Genomic DNA, 22,454 nt, shown 5'->3' on the forward strand with positions numbered 1-22,454 from the left:
AGAGTTGAAAAACTTCTTTATTAATCAGAACCCAGCAAGGAGACAGAAACCATAACACTTATTTTAACAGAGAGAACTTATTATAAAGAATTCTTTTGTGTGTGTGTGTGTGAAACACATTTTATTCAACATTTCTTAACTAGTTACAGTTATCAATCACATAAATGAAAAGACAAAAAGAGAACATTAAAATTATCATGGAGGTAGCAACTGCAAAAAGCAGCCAGGCAACGGTAACAAGAGAGGAAATAGAAATTACTAAAAATTGGAAGGTTGGAGGAGAGGTCTCATATGGCTGGGACCCATGCCTCTAAGGAGGTGGCACCAGCCAACTGCTGGTAATGTCTCTAGGGGGTTGGGTTACCATTAGGCTGGAAAACTGCAAACTGGATTAAACTGCTGCTACCACAAGGAACTGCTGCTGCCCCAATGAAGAAGTAACGCTGGACAGCTGAACATGGAGGCCCAATGGGGAGATGCTGGCAAGATATAAATGTGTTTATTGTAGAGTCATGGGCCCAGCCAGCATCACAAAGCACAGTATAGAAAGGGTGGGTGCGGAACCAGGGTGCAATAGCTTAATAACTGGCACACTGCTTATACCTCATGACCCATCAGTTCCACTTCTAGATTCAGACACTAAACACAGAAACAATACAAGTGTCTTTCACTAGGGAATGGAGACATAAATGAATAAACCAGACCTATCTTTATCGACAAGGACAGACCTTGGAAAGGTAACACTTCATGAGAAAAGCAAGCTGTAGAAGTTTAAACATAGTGTTATACCTTAAAGTTTTTAAAAGCAATATAGTATTATACATTGCAGAATCCATACTATATTCAAAAAACTCGAGGTAGATTAAAATTCTAAATGTTGAAAGGAAAACCTTAACTTTGGAGGAAAGTAAAGGAGAATACTTTCACCTTGAAACTGACCATATTAAAACATAAAACCTGAGCAGAAGAAAAGAGTTAATAAAAGTAACGAACCAGCCCCAGTCTGGAAGCAGGTATTTGTAACACAGATAACTGAAAGGGGATTTTTTATAGTCTCATATATTAAAAAACAACACTTAAACCAAGAGGTAAAAGATAAACAGCCCATTAGAAAACAATGAGCAAAAGGATATGAACAGTCAACGCACAGAAGAAAAAACCCAAGTGGGCAATCAACAGAGAGGAAGATGTTTAACCTCATCACTAATTAGGGAAATCCAAATGAAGGGAAAACAACAATGAGCTATCCCCTAAGGAATCAGGACATATTTTCACACCAATGTAGTTAGGAGCCAAATTGTTACAGGTGCACTCTCTGTGCCCTGGTGATCAGATGGTCCAAAGGGCTTGATCAAATGGTGAGAAGAGTCTTCACTGAGAAGCTTCCTCCATAGCACAAGGCAAGGGACAGCCTACGTGAGTTTTCTGATGTTCTGTGAGGTGTGCTTTCCGGCAGAAGGCTTTCCCACATTCTTGACATTCAAAAGGTCTCTCTCCTGTGTGAATTCGCTGATGTTCCATGAGGCGTACTTTCAAATAAAAGGCATTTCCGCATTCGCTACATTCATAAGGTTTCTCTCCTGTGTGAGTTTTCTGGTGTTGACAAAGGGATTTCTTCATCCTAAAGATTTTTCCACATTCACTGCATTCATAGGGTTTCTCTCCTGAATGCATTCTCTGATGTTCAACGAGGCGTGCTTTGACATAGAAGGCATTACCACATTTATTACATTCATAAGGTTTCTCTCCTGTGTGAATTCGCTGATGTATCCCAAGAGATGAGTGCACCCTGAAAGACTTCCCACATTCGTTACATTGATAGGGTTTTTCACCTGTGTGAGTTCTCTGGTGATTATTGAGAGTTGTCTTCATTCTGAAGAATTTCCCGCACTCCTCACATTTATAGGGTTTCTCACCTGTGTGAGTTCTCTGGTGTTGATTTAGGGATTTCTTTGCACGGAAGTTTTTCCCACAGTCACCACATCCATAGGGTTTCTCCCCAGTGTGAGTTCTCTGGTGTTGAGTAAGGGATATCTTAACGCGAAATTTTCTCCCACATTCACTACATTCATAGGGTTTCTCCCCTGTGTGAGTTCTCTGATGAATTGTGAGGGTTGCCTTCTCAGAAAAGGTTTTCCTACATTCAGTACATTCATAGGGTCTCTCTCCAGTGTGTGTTCTCTGATGGAGGATGAGTTGTGACTTCCTGCCAAAAGATTTCCCACATCCATTACATTCAAAAGGCTTCTCCCCTGTGTGAGTTTTATGATGAGCAATGAGGTATGATCTTGCACTAAAGGTTTTTGCACATTCACCACATTTATAGGGTCTCTCCCCTGTGTGTATTCGCAGATGTTCAATAAGGTTTGATCTCCTGCAGTAAATTTTCCCACATTCGTGACATTCAAAGTTTTTGTCTCCTGTGTGTGCTCTTTTATGTTCAACAAAGCCCATCTTCTTGTAGAGGACGTTCCCGTACCCATTATATTCAAGAGTTTGATCTGCAGTTTGAATATTATGATGCTGAAGGTCATTATCATGCCTGAGGGCACTACCCCCAACAGAATTGTTGCCACACAGCAGTGAGAGAGATCCTTTAAAAACAAATCAGATCATATCATTCTTTCACTCAAAACCCAACAATGGTTTTCCTTGTCACGATATAAAATTAAAGTGCTTAACATAGCCTATGGAACTCTACATAATTTGGAGCCCAGCTAACTTTCTGATATCACCTCTTCACATTCACACCACCCACCCTTCAGCCACACTGGCTTCTTTGCTATTACTAGGATATATCCCTCAGCATAGGCTTGCCACTTACTGATCTCTCTGCCCAGAATATTCAAAATCTACATGGCTTCATCTCTCTCACGTCACTGATGTGGGTGTCGCAATGTTAATCTCACCAAACAAACTTCCCTGACCACATTTCCTAAAAGCACACATCTCATCACTCTCTAGCCTTCTTATCTTACATTGATTTTTCTTTTCACCACGAAACATTATGTCTCTTTGCATCATTTAGACTTGCAAGCTCCAGGAGAACAGAGATATTAGTTTAGTCACTGCTGGCTCTCCACACCTCGAACATGACCAACATATAGTTGACACTCATCTAAGATTTGGTGGATCATTAAATGAATGCCTGGCAATAGAAGGCATCCAAGGCAATAGAGAGAAGGAAGGCAATTGAGACTACTAAAGAGAAAGACTAGCTAAAAATAAATGTCTAAGATGAGGCAGGCGGGGATAGATAAGAGTGGTAAATAATCACAAAAATCAAGATAAAATAGGAGCCAGCACTTAGGTGTGTGTATGATGATATTGCAATGTATGGTTTAGACATCAGAAGCACACAGACCTTCTGTCCTCCAGTTTTCAAAGACCAAGGACCTCTAAATAAAGATGCCTGAAAAACAACTGCCCAAAGATAACCCTAGATATGAATTCCTGGGCTTTTTCTCCCATTTTCCATGTCTAGTTCTTGCTCACTCACCTGTGTAACCATGGCCTGAGGATTCCTCCTCTAATACCCACAGCTCTTCTCCTCGCTCCAACTTGAAGATCATCTCTGGTTTTGCCACGCAGAGGCCTGTTAATGGGAAATGGCACAGGACGTGGGCCAAGTTGTCAGAGCTTTAGGGCCTCTGATGGAGGAGAAAGGTGCATCTTCATGAGCTGCACAAGGAAGGGGGCCCATTTAAACCTTTCATCGGGGGAAGTGACAACAAACATACCTTTCCTGGTGCCCCAAACTGATCAATCATCTGTGACCTTGAATCTAAAACTAAAGTATCATTAAACCCTGTAAAGGGTACACACATTACAGCAATCAAGAAAGGAAACACATGTAAGCAGGAGTTACACAGACAACAATCCTCACCCACAGATGCCAAGTTGCTGTAGTTCTCCAGCATCACATCCCTGTGCATGCTCCTCTGAGCAGGGTTCAGTCTGTGCCACTCCTCTCGGGTAAAATCCACAGCCACATCCTCGAATGACACAGATTCCTGTAACAACGATGATCAGAATGGGACGCATGGAAAAGACGTGTGGGGACTAAGTCTTTCAATAGAGAACTATGGAGAAGGAATAAGAAAAACTACATCAGACACCTGGCTTTGTCTTGCTGGACATTATACTTTGCAGTGGGGAAACCCAGAGCAGCCCTGCTTGTGTTACTTTATCAATTCATGAAGAAAAGATGACGTCCTTCTGAGTTAAAACACTGTGTGTCTGGACCTGTCCCTGTTGCTGGGGAAACAAAAAGGAAAAAGATGGAGTGCCTGCTCTCAAGGAGCTCATATCCCAGTAAGGATACCTGTACATGAACAGAGCCTTGTAATGAGGTGCTACAGGAGCTTTGCTGGACGTGGGGACATCGGTACAGGGTGCAATGGGCTTTCACAAAGGGGGGAACCAGATGCCGCTTTGTGTTATCAGGTTGAACTTCACTTGAGGAGATAGTGCTTTGAATTCATAAACAAGAATATCATTTCCCTCATGAACATGGGGCAATAGCACAAGAGGAGGCAGGAAGACACGAAACCCACATGGTGAGTTAGAGAACACACACAGTACAGTGTGACGGGAAAATGGTGCTTCAGGCTATGATAAGATAAAGGGCTGTAGAGACGGTCAGGGGCTAGACAGTGAAGGGACTTTTCGACTTTTGTTTCTATAGCTCGTCAGTCTCTAAAATACTTGACTTCTTACACCATCGGGATATTTTATGACCTCCCCACAACATATTTATATTTATAAATTATATAGAAGTAGTGTCAAATGGGCGAAAGGGAGGGAATATTACTCCCAGGATAAGAGCATGAACAGCTGGGTTGAGGCTTGTGCCATATATTGATTAGCAAAACAGAAAAGACAATGGGTTAGCAGAAGGAGAAACGGAAATAAATCTTGGACCTGAGCTGGAGTGTTTATGGCACATAGCAATAGAGACGTCCAGCTGGCAGGTGATTCTGGAGCTCAGGAGAGAAGGCTAGGCTAAGCCGAGGACTGGGAAGCAGTAGCATTTCAGCACCAGATGAAGCCACAAGAATAAACTAGATAGCTAAAAGATAATGGACCTTCAGAGAAGCACCAAGTACAGAGGCCGTGGGAACACCAATATGACATAAAGGTTGGGGGGTGAGAGGAGCTCTGTGGGGCAGAGAAAACGGGAGAGATCCTTTTGTTCTGATACAGTCCTGCCCCAAAGGAAGGCCCAGCGCCCAAGCTGCAGCCATGCAGCAGCGGGCACCTCACACTCTAAGGGAGAAAAATCCTTTTCTTTGGCCAGAGGAATAGAGTGTGGGAAGGATCCCCAATGCCTTCTTTCTAACCTCCCACCACTTAGCCCCAAAGGCAAACCGGCTTACAGAAAGTGAATGCCAGAGTAGAGAGACTAAAGCCCCACCTGTCCAGCCAGAGGACCAAGAAGGGGGCTCCCTGGGAGTAGCAGTGTGGGAAAGATTAACCTAATAAGATAGCTTCAAACTATGTGAAGCAAAAATGAAAGGAGAAGTGGGCAAATCTATAATTCTGGCTGCCAACTTTCAATACCTCTTAGACATAAAAGTAACTAGTAAACAGAAAATCAACAAGGATATAGAAAAACTGAACACCACCAATCAACCAATTGACTTTGCAAACTTTCCACTCAAAAATAGAGATTAACAGTTTCTTCACATATACATGGAATATTCACCAAGCTAGACCATATCCTGGAACATAAAACAAACCTCAACACAATTAAAGGGCCCACTGGGTATCAAGGAAAATTGACCTGGAACCTTGAACTCTGAGATATACCCTAAAAACACTATTAGAATTTAAAGACAAAGAAAAAATTCCTCTGGGCCTCCAGGCAAAACAATGAAATAACTTACAAGGCAAGAGAATTAGAATGGCATCAATTTCTCAAAACCAACATACAAAGCAAAGCAATAGTGGAACAGCATTTTCAAGAAACTTAAGAAAAGCAAGTACAAACAAACGAAATTATATCCAGCCAAGATACCCTTCAAATATCAAGGACTTTAGAAAGTTTGGAACGTGCCAGAACATGTGTGCCCTTCCTTAAGAATTTATTAGAGTTGCGCTGTCCAATACGGTAGTTATTAGCTACATGTGGCCATTTAAATTTACATTTTGATGAATTAAAATGGGATAAAATTTAAAATTCAGTTCCTTGGTCAGACGAGGCCCATTTCCAGTGCTCAATAGCCACATGCAGCTAGTTATAGTACTAGACATTATAAAGACAGAACATTCCCATCATTGCAGTAAGTTCTATTGGACAGCATGATGCTCAACAATGACCTTCATCCAACCAGAAATGATGAATGGGAAAACTTTGGCAAAAGGACTGACTATGAGCATTTTATATATTTAACTGTAAAGGCTGGGGTCATGGGTTGAAGGATAATGTATTAAGTGTCCCAACAAAGTAGAAAAACTGCAACTGAAACACAGGAGAAAAGAAAGAAAAGGGGAAAGCTGAATGCGATCAGTGGCTGCTGTCTAGGTATTAAGTGAGAGACAAATTAGATAGTACAAGATGAATACGGAAGAAGTCAATTGGTACCACCATTGGTTGTAATGCTAAACAATATCGAGTTTCCTCTACAAATTAAAAACAGAACTGCCATATGATCCAGCAATCCTATTTCTGGATAAAGATCCGAAGGAAAGGAAATCATTATACTGAACAGATAGCTGCGCTCCCATGTTCAACGGAGCATTATTCACAACAGTCAAGACATGGAAACAGGAACCTAAGTGTTTGCTGTCAGATAAACGGATAAAGAAGATGGGGTATATATATATATATACACACAATGGAATATTATTCTGCCATAAGAAAGCCTGTCATTTGCAACAACATAGATGGACCTTGAGTGCATTATGCTAAGTGAAAGAAGTCAGACAGAGAAAAGACAAATGTATGATCTCACTTATATGTGGAATCTAACACAAAAAAAAATGTCAAACGCATAGAAGCAGTATAGGTGGTTTCCAGGTGGGGGCAAATAGGGAGATGTTGGTCAAAGAGGACAAAGTTAGTTATGTAGGATGAATAAGTCTAGAGATCTAATGTATAGTAAGATGACTATACTTAATATTGTGTTGAACAATAGAAATATGCTGAGTTTAGATTTTAGGTACACTCATCACACAAAAAAGGGTAACTATGTGAGGAGATATGTTAATTAGCTTGACTTATAGTAATCATTTCACTATGTATATACAAATCAAATCATGTTGTATATATTAAATATATACACTTGGGGGGGGTTAAGGAAAGGTTTATTGATTAAGAAGGTGCCAGCTGAGAAGATGGGTGCCCTAGTGGTTCCTCAACTCCATCTTACCAAAGTTCAGGCTTCTTTTGTGTCAGGGGAAGGGGTAATAGGAGGGACTGCTTTTGTAAAACTGAAGCTACACGCAGAATTCCTCTAATGATTAGCATGTCTACATGCAAGACTAAGCAGAAGCTATTAGCCTGAAGGCCGTGAGAACAAAGTAGGCTTGAACAAGATGGAATCAAAGAGGCCGAGCATTTCACCCTGTTATAATTGCCCCCTTTTTGTTCACTCCTCAATCTTGAGGGAAATAGGGCAACCAGTGAATATATACAATTTGGGGGACTGGCCCGGTGGCTCAGGCGGTTGGAGCTCCATGCTCCTAACTCCGAAGGCTGCCAGTTTGATTCCCACATGGGCCAGTGGCCTCTCAACCACAAGGTTGCCGGTTGGATGCCCACAAGGGATGGTGGGCAGCACCCCCTGCAACTAGCAACAGCAACTGGAGCTGAGCTGTGCCCTCCACAACTAAGATTGAAAGGACAACAACTTGACTTGGATGAAAGTCCTGGAAGTACACACTGTTCTCCAATAAAGTCCTGTTCCCCTTCCCCAATAAAATTAAATCTACATATATATATACACACAATTTTTGGAAATAAATAAGTAAATAAAAAGAAAGAAAAAAAAAGGTTTAACTATGGGTATTATACAAAGTATTAACACAATGGGGCGGCCAGTTAGCTCAGTTGGATAGACCACGGTGCTCTTAACAACAAGGTTGCCAGTTCGATCCCCACATGGGCCACTGTGAGCTGCGCCCTCCACAACTAAGATTGAAAGGACAGCAACTTGACTTGGAAAAGTCCCAGAAGTACACACTGTTCCCCAACAAAGTCCTGTTCCCCTTCTCCAATAAAAAAATCTTAAATATATATATATATATATATATATATATATATATATATATATATATATATATATATATATAAAATGAGGGGTGGCCAGAAGGCTCATTTGGTTAGACCACAAGCTCTCAACAACAAAGTTGCAGGTTCAATTCCCACATGGGATGGTGGGCTGCGCCCCCTGCAACTAACAATGGCAACTGGACCTGGAGCTGAGCTGCGCCCTCCACAACTACAATTGAAAGGACAACAACTTGACTTGGAAAAAAAATATCCTGGAAGTACACACTGTTCCCCAATAAAGTCCTGTTCCCTTCCCCCCAAAAAAAAACTTTAAAAAAATAAAAATAAAATAAAAATAAAAATATTACAAACAACACTGATCACAATCAATAAAGAAATTTAAAATTTAAAAATTGACAAGCTGATTATAAAATGCATATGGAAATTAAAAGGACCTAGAATAGCCAAAGCACTTTTGAAAAAGGGAAAAAGACTTACCTTTCCTAATTTCGAGACTCATAAAAGTTATAGTTCTCAAGACAGTGTGGTATTTTTGTAAGGATTTATATGAGACAAAATAGTTTAGAAAGACCTACACATATATGGCCAATTGAAGTCTGACAAAGGTGTCAAAGATATTCAGTGGGGAAAGGATACTCTTTTCAATAAATGGATCTGGAACAATTAGATAGTCATAGCCAAAAAAACTTCAGAGTTCTGGAAGAATACTTACTGAACTGTTAAACCTAAGATGATCTCCAGAATGTGAGATTATGAGAAATTTTCAAATTAAAAATTGTATGTTTCTGATCACTTAGTTAAGGTAGTGTCTATCAGTTTTCTCCATTATAAAATTTCCCATTCTACCTATGTAATTAATGAGTAATCTGTGGGGACATACCTTGAGACTACATAAATATTTTGTTCCTCATTAAACTTTCAACAAATAGCTTTGGCATCCACCAATGATTCTTACTTGGCTCAATTATTATTACAATGGTTGCAAAATGGTTATTTTTCTAACTCTATCATTCTTTACACATTAGTAATTGTCATTAGACCTTACGAAAGAGTTTTCCCTTCTTTCTTGTTCATTTATTTATTATGGACTCATAATTTTTCTTAGTCTCTAACCAGGCTCCACACCCATCTGGGGACCCAAAGCCATATGCACACGCATGGGTAAAATGGCCAGGGATAGAGAATAAAATTTTCTGGGACTCTTTGACACCGAAGAATAATGCACTGTGATTCCAAAATCTGTTGGTGAAGTCCTAACAGGGGCCACAGTTAGATTGGTAGGACATAGGGCTGCAACAGCTGACGGAATTAAAGTGAGAGTTGAATGAAAATGGGAATGTTTGAATGGACTTTACGTGAAATGGTTACATCTCCTTCATCTAAATGTATTCCTGCGATGGATATTATGTCTAACTGGAGAACACTTCTCCTATCTAGTAGTGTAAAACAGAAGGAATATAAATTCACCCTTTCAGCAGTATTAATTGTGCATGATAAATGAGAATCTTGAGAATTGCCCAAGCCCATATATGTTATTTTGAAGCAGTATAGACTATATGGTGGACAAAAAGAGATTACCACTTTAATTAATGCAGTGTTAGATGCTGGAGTTCAGGTCCAACAATTTCTCTTAGAATAGCCCCATGTGGCCCATGAAAAAGGTGGAGGGCTCAGGGAGACTAACAAGGCTTAAGTAAATTAGTTTTGCCTGTAGCATCAGTAGTTCAACAGTGAAATGGTTCAACAGTGAAAAAAATACCGGAAGCTAAAGGAGACTGGTTCTCAGCAACTGATCTAGCAAATGCTTTATTCTCTATCTCGATATTGGAAAACAGTCGACTGCAGTTTGCTTTCACGTGGGAAGAATCCCAATTTACATTTCCTGTCCCGCCACGGTGTGATGTGAATTCACCAGCCGTCATAATTCAACTGTCATAATTTGGTTAGAAGGGATTTGGACTTGATGCAGGTCCAAAGTATAACAATACACTACATTGACGGTATCATGATAATATCAGAAACTGAAGCTCAAGCTAGGCTGACTTAAATGCAATAGTGACACACATGATCAATAGAGGCTAGGCGATACATTCAACAAAAATCCAGGGGCCCACTCAAATGGTGAATTCATAAGAATGCCCTGTGCAGGAGCCACCCATGACACTCCAAACACAACAAAAGATGAACTGCTGTTGCTCCCTACCCCTGGTACTAAGCAAGAAACAGCACCCGGTCAGGTTACTTGGGTCATGCAGGATGTATATTCCACATCTACCAATACTGCTACTGCTAGCTCCTCTTCATAAAACTACATGAAAGAAGGCCATATTTGAAGAAGGCCCTGAAAAAAAGTAAGCTATGTCTGAACTGCAAAAAGCAATAGCTCTCTTGATGCCTTGAGCCCTTATGATCCACACTTAGACATCATTTTCAAAGTGGGTGCAACTTGTACTAACGAAGATGTGAGCCTGGTAGGCTCATGACCAAAATGAGCATGGTAACAGTGGAGGTTATGTACGAACTCAACAACATGGACTTCCTGTCACCAAGGGTGACCTGGCTACAGCCACAGCAGAGGGCCCATTGTGCCAGCAGCAAAGACCAACACTGATATGCCACCATTCCCCAGAGTGATCAGCCAGCTATCGGGTGGCAGGTTGATTCCACTGGACAGCTTCCATCACGGAAGGGGCAGCAAATTGTTCTTATAGGAATAGACAGTTACTCTGGGTATGGATTTGCCTTCCTTCCATACAATGCTTCCACCAAACCTATTATCTGTGGCCTTACAGAACGCCTTATCCACCATCATGGTATTGCACACTGCATTGCTTCCGATCAAGGAACTCACTTCACAACAAATGAAGTGCAGCAATGGGTCCACGCTCATGAAATTCACTTGTCTTACCATGTTCTCCGACATCCTGAAGCAGCTGGCTTGACAGAATGGTGGAATGGCCTTCTGAAGACTGTTAGGCCTGTGGGACAAGATGGAGTTACTGCAGGTCCAGAAGCACGGGCTGCAGCAGGTCAGAGGCCACGGTGGCTTCCGCGACTATATACAAATTTTCTTCAGGGCGAATCCTGTTGGTACATTAGTGGGAGGAAGACCAATATGGAAACAAATACTATGAAGACAACAAACAGTTTTTTGGCTGTCACTGATGGGCTATACACATACCGTGTTTCCCCGAAAATACGACGGGGTCTTATATTAATTTTTGCTCCAAAAGAGGCATCAGGGCTTATGTTCAGGGGATGTCCTCCTGAAAAAGCATGCTAGGGCTTATTTTCGGGTTAGGTCTTATTTTCGGGGAAACACGGTAGTAGTTTACCCTCTTCTCCGCAGGGGATATGTTCCAACACCCCCAGTGGATGCCTGAAACCATGAATAATACCAAATCCTATATGTACTGTTTTTTCCTATAATACATACCTATGATAAAGTTTGATTTATAAATTATACACAATAAGAGTTAATAACAATAATAAAATAGAACAATTATAACAATATACTGTATGCAATCAAAGTTATGTGAATGTGGTCTCTCTCAACATATTGTACTGTACTCTCACCTTTTCATTCAGAGGAAGCACTTTATGACTTCTCTTTGGCATATCTGAATTGCCAGCACTTTGGGGCCATTATTAAGTAAAATAAGGGTGAACTGAACACAAGAAGTGTGATGACGATACTGGGATAGTCAATCTGATGGCTACTAAGTGACTAACGTGTGGAAGCATATACAGTGTGGAGACGTCTCAGACGGGACAGAGCAAAACAGCAAGAGATTTCATCACGCTGCTCAGAACGGTGCACAATTTATAACTTATGAATTGTTTACTGCTGGAATTTTCTCTTTAATATTTTCAGACTGCTGTTGACGATAGGTAACTGAAACTGCAGAGAGGGAAATCGCGGATAAGGGGACACAACTGTAATACCGATGAGTGGCACAGACACATTCTGGGATGTGGATGGAAGAATGTTGCCCCCTGAATGGCACTGTTGGCTTCACTTTATGTCCGATGAATCCTCCAACGACCAAACCACCTACTGCTCATAAATTCATTTGGACAAACCACAAATTCAATATGAGTGCCACTCCAGAACAATATGTACCTTATTCCACCAACAGGAATAAGATTCAGGAGTGGGTCCCACCTTAAACTTCTTATAAGCAAAGACGATGGAAAACAACTTAAATGTAAAATATGGGGTTTTTCATGTAATTGCACTTTTACTGCTTACTACCAACTTGATTAAAATCGTTTGATTAAGCAAAGAAAAAAAAAGACTTGGTTACAGTGCCAGCTAGATGTTACCGTGTTTCCCCAAAAATAAGACCTAGCTGAACAATCAGCTCTAATGCGTCTTTTGAAGCAAAAATTAATATAAGACCCGGTCTTATTTTACTATAATATAAGACCGGGTCATAACATAACATAACATAACATAACATAACATAACATAACATAACATAACATAACATAACATAACATAACATAACATAACATAACATAACATAACATAAAACTGGGTCTTACATAATTTTTGCAGAGCTGATGGTCCAGCTAGGTCTTATTTTCGGGGAAACATGGCAGTATCTTGCAGGACTGGAACAATGTCCTCCAGAATGCTGTACAGCCTCTGAATCAGCATCTAATAAATGGTGCTGCTTCTCCCATAGACAGGAGTCATGGGCCCAGAATTCAAGGGGTGGAAATGGGAATGGCACCCCTTACTATTACTCCTAATGATCAACTAGCAAAGTTTTTGCTTCCCATCCCTGTGACCTCATGCTCTGCTGGTGTAGAGGTCTCAGTTCCAAAGAGAGGAATGCTTCCTCCAGGTGACGTAATAGCAATTCTATTGAACTGGAAGTTAAGGCTGCCACCCAGCCACTTTGGGCTCCTCAAGCTTTTAAAAAAAATTTTTTTATAAGAGTTTATTTGAACCAAACTGCCTGGAAGCAATATCTCTAATGCTCTGTGGCTCCTCATACCTTTAAATCAATAGGCAAAAAGGGGAGTTACTATACTGGCTGGGGTGGTTATCCTGACTACTAACGGGAGATTGGGCTGCTGCCACACAATGGAGGTAAGGGAGTATATTCCTGGAATATTTACAAGGTCCGTTAAGGCATACTCCCATGCCCTGTGATTAAAGTAAATGGAAAACGACAACAACCCAACTCAGGCAGGACTATTAATAGCCCAGACCCTGCAAGAATGAAAGTTTCAGTCATCCCACTATGTAACGAACCACAACCAGCTGAGGTGCTTGCAAAGGGAATATGGAATGGGTAGGGGAAGAAAGTACTTATAAATACCAGCTATGACCACATAACCAGTTGCAAACACGAGAACTGTAATTTTGTGTATTTCATCCTTATTTTATTATGAATGGGTATATAACAAATATTTTTGTTTTGTTCCCTCTCTCATCCTCTTATTAGCTAACATAAAATCTATTCATAATAGTTCACTTTAAGTCACATTTAAGTGTATCAAGGAGAAGAGTGACCATCACTCAATGACTACATCCTCTTCTGTGGAAAGAGCCCGTTTTCGGTTGTACACATTGTAGTTGTATCATGTTAGGCAGAAGGGTAACCTTGTTATTGTCTCTACTAGGAGATTAAGTATGACTTAAGAAGATGCGTGTGGCTGCCAAGTTGACAAGGGGTAGACTGTGATGTGTCAAGTGAGCTACTGGCAGTCCCTGGTTAATCAAACACTAATCTAACTGTTGCTGTGAAGGTGTTTTGTATCATGTGTGATTACCATATACCATTAGTTGACTTTAGTAAAGATTATTCTTGATCATCTCGGTGGGTCTCATGCAATCAGTTAAAAGGCCTTAAGACGGCCCGGTGGCTCAGGTGGTTAGAGCTCCATGCTCCTAACTCCGAAGGCTGCCGGTTCGATTCCCACATGGGCCAGTGGGCTCTCAAAAAAAAAAAAAAAAAAAAAAAAAAGAGTCCACTCCCGCTAGTACCCCTGTGAGATGTATCCTTTCTAATTGGTCGCAATTTGATGCTAAAAAAAAAAAAAGAAGAAAGGAAAAAAAAGCCACTAATTTTAAAAGGCCTTAAGAGCAATGGGATTCCACCTATGGATGGCAATGTCAAATCCTGCCTGAAAGTTTCCAGCCTGCCCTTCCTGGTAGCCTACCCTATGGATTCTGGATTTACTTGACAGCTCGCACAATCACGTAATCTAATTATTTGCAATGGGTCTCTTAATGTGTGTGTATATACATATATCCCTACTGGCTCTACTTCTCTGGTAGAAGCCTGACTGATATAGAGTACCCAGTGGGGCTTTAATCCAACGATAAGTGTCCTTATAAGACATAGATAAGGAAGAGAGACACAGAGAAGAGGATCACGTGAAGACAGAGGCAGAGTTTGTAGTAATGTAGCCACAAGCCAAGGAACACCTTGAACCACTAGAAGCTAGAAGAGGCGAGAAGGGATTCTCCCCCAGAGCCTGCCGGGGGACCATGGCTCTGCCAACACCTCAATCTCCAACTTCTGTCCTCTAGAACTATGAGAAAACAAACTTTTGTTGCTTAAAGCCACCACGTTTTTGGTCATTAGTGATGGCAGACCTGGAAACTAACACAAATTTTACTGGGAAGTGCGGTAATGCTATAATAAATACCTAAAAATGTGGAAGTGGCTTTGGCTTGGGATAATGTGTCGAATCTGGGAGAATTTTGAGGCATGTGACAGAAAAGGCCTAAATTGTCTTGAAGAGACTGTTGGAAGAAATACGGACAGGAGAGGCACTGTTGCAGAGGGCTCAAAAGGAAGTGAGGACGAGAGTAGAGGAAGCTTCTGTCATCTCAGAGGGTATGTGTATCATCATGAGCAGAATGTTAATAGAAATATGAACATTACAGGTGCTTCTGGTGAGATTCCAGATGAAAATAAGGAACATGTTATTGGAAACTGGAGGAAAAACTATCCTTGTTATACAGTAGCAAAAAACTTGATAGAATTGTGTTCTACAGTTGTGAGGAAAGTAGAACCTGTAAGGAATGAACTTGGCTACTTAGCTGAGAGATTTTCAAGCAAAGTTTTGAAGGTGTGGCCTGGTTTTGTCTTGCTGCTTATAGTAAACGGTGAGACAAAAGAAAAATATTGCGTAAGGAGCTATTAAGCAAAAAGGAACCAATACTTGATGATTTTAGAGATTCTCAGCCTACCCACATTGTAAAGAATGCTAAAATTAGAAAATTCACTGTTCGGAACTAGTGCTATGGAGAGAAAGCCAAGAGTTTGGCTAGACAACCTTTCCTGAAGGGATTAGGTGTGTGACTCATGGATCCACTGAACCATTTCAGCAGAATCTAGGAACAGAGATGAGATTATCCAGTAAAGATCTGTAGGGCTCCTCTTGTCTAATGGGGGCCTACACAGGAGAACCACAAGGCTTTTGAGAATGCTATACGTATAGAAACACTGCAAACTTGAACTGAGAAGGATGGATACAAGACAAAACAAGAAAAGGCTATCAGGCTTCTAAAATTTTACAGGTATAAAATGGTCTGGTAGAACTAGCTATAAACATATGCTACTTTGCAAGAAAAAGGAAGAATGACTTCAAGGGCAGAGTCTTGGGTGCAAAGTCAGAGGGGGGCGGTGCAGGCCCAGAGGCAGAAGCCAATGGAGCAGTAGGCAGTGCAGGGGTGGGAAGTGTTGCTACAGGTCACAAAAATGGAGCCACCACAGGCCAAGAGGGCAGAGCCACAGAGAATTATTTTCAGGCTTTGCGTAAGGATGTAACTGTGAATAAAACTAACTCCATCTTTGTGTCCCTGATTTCTTTTCTATTCAAGTGTTTTGCACTGTGAACTCGGACCAACCTAACTGTTCTCAGCCAGCATACCAAAGCCTTATAGTTAATGATTAGCAATGTTCTTTAAACCTACACAACGCAGCTGTACAGGTTTTTGTCAGTAACAGCCAGAAGGCATGACAACGGAGATAAATATCAAACTGGTGCTAGCGTCAATTCTAAAAAGTCATCTATCACAAGACCACCAGGAGGTAAGGTTCCTGGCACAACTACATTCTTTGTCCCTTTGTCTTGTCAATCATTAATATCTAAGCTATACTATAAAACATGTATTGTAACAGCAGTCTGATAGCAGACAGATGAGTCGTCTGTTCGCTCCAACCCTATTCCTGTAAGTAACTTACCTTGTAATAAACTCTTTTTTTCTTAATTAAGCACCTTATTCTTTTTTTTTAAGATTAAATTGGGGAAGGGGAATAGGACTTTATTGGGGAACAGTGTGTACTTCCAGGACTTTTCCAAGTCCAGTTATTGTCCTTTCAATCTCAGTTGTGGAGGGCGCAGCTCAGCTCCAGGTCCAGTTGCCGTTACTAGTTGCAGGGGGCACAGCCCACCATCCCTTGCGGGAGTCAAACCAGCAACCCTGTGGTTGAGAGCCCACTGGCCCATGTGGGAATCGAACCGGCAGCCTTCGGAGTTAGAAGCATGGAGTTCTAACTGCCTGAGCCACTGGGCCGGCCCCATAAACTCTTGTTATGATCTATGGAGTTGCCTGCATTGTTTTTCAGTCTCCAGAAACCCTCTCATTAACAGCAGCCACTACACCAGTTCTCCATCCTGACACCTTCAAACCTAATGGAATTGCCATGCTGAATTTTAAACTTGCTTGGAACCAGTGACCCCTTTATTCCTTCCAATTTCTCCCTTTTGGAATGGGAATGTCTATCTTATGCCTGCTCCACTATTGTATTTTAGAACTAGATAACTTGTTTTCTACTTTCACAGATTCACAGATGGAAAGAGAGTTTGCCCCAGGATGGATCATTCCCAGAGTCTCACTCCATTTATACCTGACTTACATTATTTAAATAAGAATTAGGGCTTTTTGACCTGATGATACATAGATGAGATTTGGGACTTAGAATTGATGCTATAATGGGTTAAGATTTGCGAGGATGTTGAAATGTGGTGAATTTATTTTGCACATGGGACAAACATTAATTTGGGGACCAGAAGATGGGCTGTAATGCATTGAATAGTGGTCCCTAAAAAATATGTCCAAGGCGGCCAGATGGCTCAGTTGGTTAGAGTGCGAGTTCTGAATATCAGGGTTGCCAGTTCGATTCCCACATGGGCCAGTGAGCTGCGCCCTCCACAACCAGACTGAAGACAACAAGCTGCCGCTGAGCTTCCAGAGGGGCGGCTGGATGGCTCAGTTGGTTAGAGCGCGAGCTCTCAACAAGGTTGCTGGTTCAATTCCCGCATGGGATGGTGGGCTGCGCCTCCTGCAACAGAAGACTGAAATGGAGACTGGACCTGGAGCTGAGCTGCGCCCTCCACAACTAGACTGAAGGTCAACGACCTGGAACTGATGGGCCCTGGAGAAACACAATATTCCCCAATAAAAATTTTTTTTAAAAAAACTTTTTTCTTAAAAAAAATTATATATATATATATATATAATCTCCACATGCTAACACCCAGACTCTGTGAATGTTACCTTACTTGGGAAAAGGATCTTTGCATATGTAGTTAAGGATCTTGAATTGAGATCATCCTGAATTACCTGGATGAACCCTAAATCCAATGACAACTGTCCTTATAACAGACAGGAGAGGAGAGGGGAGTGAGTTGTGGTTCCCAAGCACCATTCAGGTCGCCATCACATTGGCCAAGAGGAGCGGCACGGTCTTCATGGTGTTCATGGCAGGTGACGATGAGCAGTCTACACAGATGTCTGCAAGTTGGGAAGGTAACAAAGTGACAGAAGCATCCTCAAGCAGTTCTGCTGCTGTTAAAATCAATACCAAAAGATGCACTCACTAAAAGTTGAAACATCAGTTGCAAATGGGAACCAGTCAGAAAGTTTAGTCTGTTTCATTCCTCATTTGAACCCAATAACACTTCTAAAAACTCTCAGTCCAGAGTTTGTGATACACCACTCACCTCTCCTAAAACAAAGTCATACGCTTAAACAGAAAGAGAGAGTTCAGGACATGTCACTCTCTCAGAAAACTAGTCGATGTTCAAATCAGAGACCTACCCAGAACCTCACTGACACAGTGGGGAAAAAAATTTGAAGAAAAGTGAAAGAACAAAGAAAGGTTAGAAGGAAATTGAGGAGGAAAATTGAAAAAGAAATGCTGGATATTAAAAGAAAGCAAGAAGTGTTGACAAACAGAATGTAAGAAGAGCAAAGAAATAGAAAAGGCAGAAGACAGGGCAGCTCAAGGCCATATAAAACAGCAGACTGCATTGGACCATGCAGAGAGTACGGCTTGTTTTACAAAGACAGAGGAAAAATTAGAAGGTACCAAAGCTGTTGCTCTGCTGAAAACAGGCAAAAATAGAATTTAAGAGGGAACCTAATGCAAGAGAAACCTTCCTGATGGGTCTTCCTTCACAAATCAGTTCCCTATATATGCTTAAGAAAAAGCACGGCAGTTTGCTACACGGGAAGGAAGACCAACCACGCGTACATCCATGGTGCACTCTTCCAGTGGAAACATATGGACAGTGTTGGGGACAGAACTTTATCCAGGCCTTGTCATTTGGATATTGGTTAGCAGTTTCTTAATTAGTAATGCTCTTCCTGCACAGACTTCTATGACAACATTAACAGAACTCGCAAATTGTGCACCAGCTAAGCAACTCAGAAAAAAAGAGAACCAGCCAGAAGAGTACTGGAAAAGCATGGGGAAGACTTCAAAAGGGAAAAGAAGGTAGATTAAGGACTCAAGATGATTGTGAAGATAAAACCACTTAGACTGTAAATTCTATTCCACAGATGCAGTGAGACTAATACAATATGTGCAATAATCATTATTTCTTTTATGATTTAATTCAACTAAAATTCTACGGGGGAAGTAGGACTGCTTTATGTTTTCTAACTACTAATCTATATTTTAAAGTGTCTCTTTAATCCTCCTTAAGGGGTGTAGATTAAAACTGTAACTCAGAAAGGTCAAAAGATAAAGTAAATGGCTGCGAAGTACTTGCATGTGGCAACCAACTGCTACAAGCCTCAAGAGTCTAAAGGTCTGACACAACTTCCCTCCATTAGTTTTTTTTTATGCAGCATTTCATGTACTCATTATCCCTATGCTCTCAGGTGGCATGTTTTGTTAAAACTCTTAAGCCCACACAAAGTAACTAGCATATCACAGTAATTTGACTCTGGGTCAGATGCATTAATTAATTAACCAATCAGATGATAATTTATATTTAGTCTTTCTCTTATTACTTGACTGCAAGCAAAATCTTATAGTAGTTAATCTTACTTAAATACTGAATGAAAAATATCTTCATAAAGAAAAATGAACACCGACGTGTAGCCGTACCAACAGTAGCACATACACGTGCTGTACAGGCGCACACGTGCTGTACAGGCTGTAGTTGAAGACATTGTTTCCAACATCCATATTAAGATCTATCAAAAGATTTGTTTTTCAAAGTTTATTTTTCAGTTTTCTTTTACACTTTTATTTATTTAAGTGCGTTTTTCCAGGACCCATCAGCTCCAAGTCAAGTAGTTGTTTCAATCTAGTTGCAGGGGGCACAGCTCACAGTGGCCCATGTGGGGATTGAACAGGCAACCTTGTTGTTAAGAGCACCGTGCTCTAACCAACTGAGCTAACCGGCCATCCCCTACCAAAAGATTTCTTGACCCTCAAGTAACAGGAAATCTTTGCTACAGAGGAATTATTGATTTCTCTATGTGTGCATTGTAACTCACATGTCTGATTGCACTTCTTATTCTGTTCTGTTTTCTCAGACATCAGAGATAAATCTAGACTTCAATGTTTCTAGCTACTAGGAATGTTGACCAGCATGCTTCTAAAACTTGTGTTGATACTTTATTTTTTGTACTTCCTTTTATCCTAATACGTATCTACTTATACTTAAAAACTTCCTAAAAACCACGGGAAAACAAAGGCAACATGCCAATGAATGAAAAATGAAAACTGACTGGGGATGTAGGCATTTCTAACTCATCTTTGGAGGCTCTGGGAAGCAAGAGTTGGGGAGGAGTAGAGTACTGATAATAAGGAAAAAGGTGCCACACATGGCTCAGAATCATCAGCCTCCAAACACTATTACCGTGTAGACTGTGAAAAGGAAGAATTTTCACTGTCATCCACTGAATTCCTTATATTTAGTGATCCCTCTCCTGTGACATAAAAATTCAATTTCTAGAAAAATATCTTTAACAGATAATCATGGATATGCAAGGGGTGGCTGATGGCTCAGTTGGTTAGAGAGTGAGCTCTGAACAAAAGTGTTGCCGGTTCAAGTCCCACATAGGCCAGTGAGCTGTGCCCTCCACAACTAGATTGAAGAATAACTACTTGGAGTTGATGGGCCCTGGAGAAACACACTTTGGCACAGCGGAGGACAACCTGGAGATTACTTGGTGGGCTTAAGCCAAGACTGGAGCTGCTTTCTGTTTTGCTTTGCTTGGTGTTTTTTTTTTTTTTCTGCTTGTTGTGATTTGCTTTGTTCTGTCTTTATTTCTTTGATATCTTTGCCTATGTTGAGTGGGGATTGTCGGTTGTATTTTACATGTGAATGTACTTGATTTGTTTTCTGTGTTGTTGTTGTTGTACTTGGAAACTTGATTTGTGCTGAAACTGCCCTAACAGGGCCCAGCTGAACAGGCACAAGATTCAACATATCCAGAAGCCAACTCTGGACCAAACCAGAGTACTACCGGGTTTGACCTACAAGTCACACACCCAGAGGGAATTCTCTGAAGGCACAAGAGCCCATAGAGGCCAAACCTCATTTACGTGGCCAACCCTCACCCAGCAGAACACCCTGCGGTGGGCAGAGCCAAGTTTCACAACTAGACGGCCTAGGAGTTAAACCCACCTACTCACAAGCAAAAAGCAATTAAAGTTCTTCTTGAACAGGACAATATACTAAACACACGAGCCACCTGTGTAGCACATGCAGAGGAGAAGAACGAAGTAGTCCAAGTCAAATATAAAGGACACATACTACATAAGATAACCCAGCAAGAACTAAGAGCTCTAGGGGATCTTCCCAATACATCAAAGCAAACAGAGAGTCAGTCAGAATGGGGAGACAAAGAAACATGTCCCAAATAAAAGAACAGAAGAAACCTCCACAACTGGAACCAAATGAAGCAGAGGTAACCAACATGTCAGAGACAGAGTCCAGAACACTGGTGATAAGAACGTTTAAGGAGCTTAGAGAAGACTTAAAGGATATAGAAATCATAAAGAACAACCAGTTAGAACTAAAAAAGGATGTAGAAATCTTAACGAACAACCAGCTAGAACTAAAGAAGACAATTACCGAAATTAAGAACTCACTTGAAGGAATGACCAGCAGATTAGATGAAGCAGAGGATCGAATCAGCGACTTAGAAGACAAGTTAGCAGAGATCACTCAAACTGAACAACAGAAAGAAAAAAGAATAAAAAACAATGAAGATGGGTTGAGAGACCTCTGGGATAACATCAAGCGCAACAACATGCGCATCATAGGAATACCAGAAGGCGAAGAGAGGAAGCAAAGGATTGAGAACATATTTGAGGTAATAATGTCCGAAAGCTTCCCTAACCTGATGAAGGAAACCAACATACAAGCCCAGGAAGTGCAGAGAGTTCCAACCAGGATAAACCCAAACAGGCCCACACCAAGACACATTATAGTTAAAATGGCAAAGCTTAAAGACAAAGAGAGAATCTTAAAAGCAGCAAGAGAAAGGCCGAAGGTTACATACAAGGGAACTCCCATAAGACTAGCAATTGACTTTTCTACAGAAACATTGAAGGCCAGGAGGGAGTGGCAGGAGATACTCAAAGTGATGGAACACAAAGGCCTACAACCTAGATTGCTTTATCCAGCAAGGCTATCATTTAAAGTTGATGGAGAGATAAAGAGCTTCCCAGAAAAGAACAAACTGAAGAATTTATTACAACCAAGCCAGCATTGCAAGAAATACTAAAAGGACTTCTGTAAATAGAAGAAAGATGAAAACAATTTACTACAAATTTAAAAATGGCAATAACTATGTACCTATCAATAATCACTTTAAATGTAAACGGATTAAATGCTCCAATCAAGAGACATAGGGTGGCTGAGTGGATAAGGAAGCAAGACCCTTGTATATGCTGTATACAAGAGACTCACCTCAGATCAAAAGACACACACAGGCTGA

The 22,454-nt window shown here is 40.9% G+C and overlaps 1 protein-coding gene across 2 annotated transcripts in view; it reads right to left on the reverse strand.

Moving 5' to 3' along the window:
- The window catches only part of ZNF157 (zinc finger protein 157), a 30,228-nt gene continuing 7,774 nt past the window's right edge, over positions 1 to 22,454 (reverse strand). Inside the window, exons 3-6 of one of the 2 annotated variants that reach the window (XM_081042521.1) lie at positions 11,145 to 11,320; positions 3,887 to 4,013; positions 3,500 to 3,595; positions 1 to 2,594 (exon numbers count right to left, since the gene is read on the reverse strand). In XM_081042521.1, coding sequence (XP_080898647.1) covers positions 1,372 to 2,594; positions 3,500 to 3,595; positions 3,887 to 4,013; positions 11,145 to 11,159 — 1,461 coding nt within the window. In that variant the 5' untranslated portion in view covers positions 11,160 to 11,320 and the 3' untranslated portion in view covers positions 1 to 1,371. Of the gene's footprint in view, positions 2,595 to 3,499; positions 3,682 to 3,886; positions 4,014 to 11,144; positions 11,321 to 22,454 lie in introns of those variants that run through there. The other variant, XM_081042522.1, reaches the window with a different exon arrangement.

The sequence above is a fragment of the Rhinolophus hipposideros genome (assembly GCF_964194185.1).
Source record: "Rhinolophus hipposideros genome assembly, chromosome: X".
Taxonomy (NCBI): Eukaryota; Metazoa; Chordata; class Mammalia; order Chiroptera; family Rhinolophidae; genus Rhinolophus; species Rhinolophus hipposideros.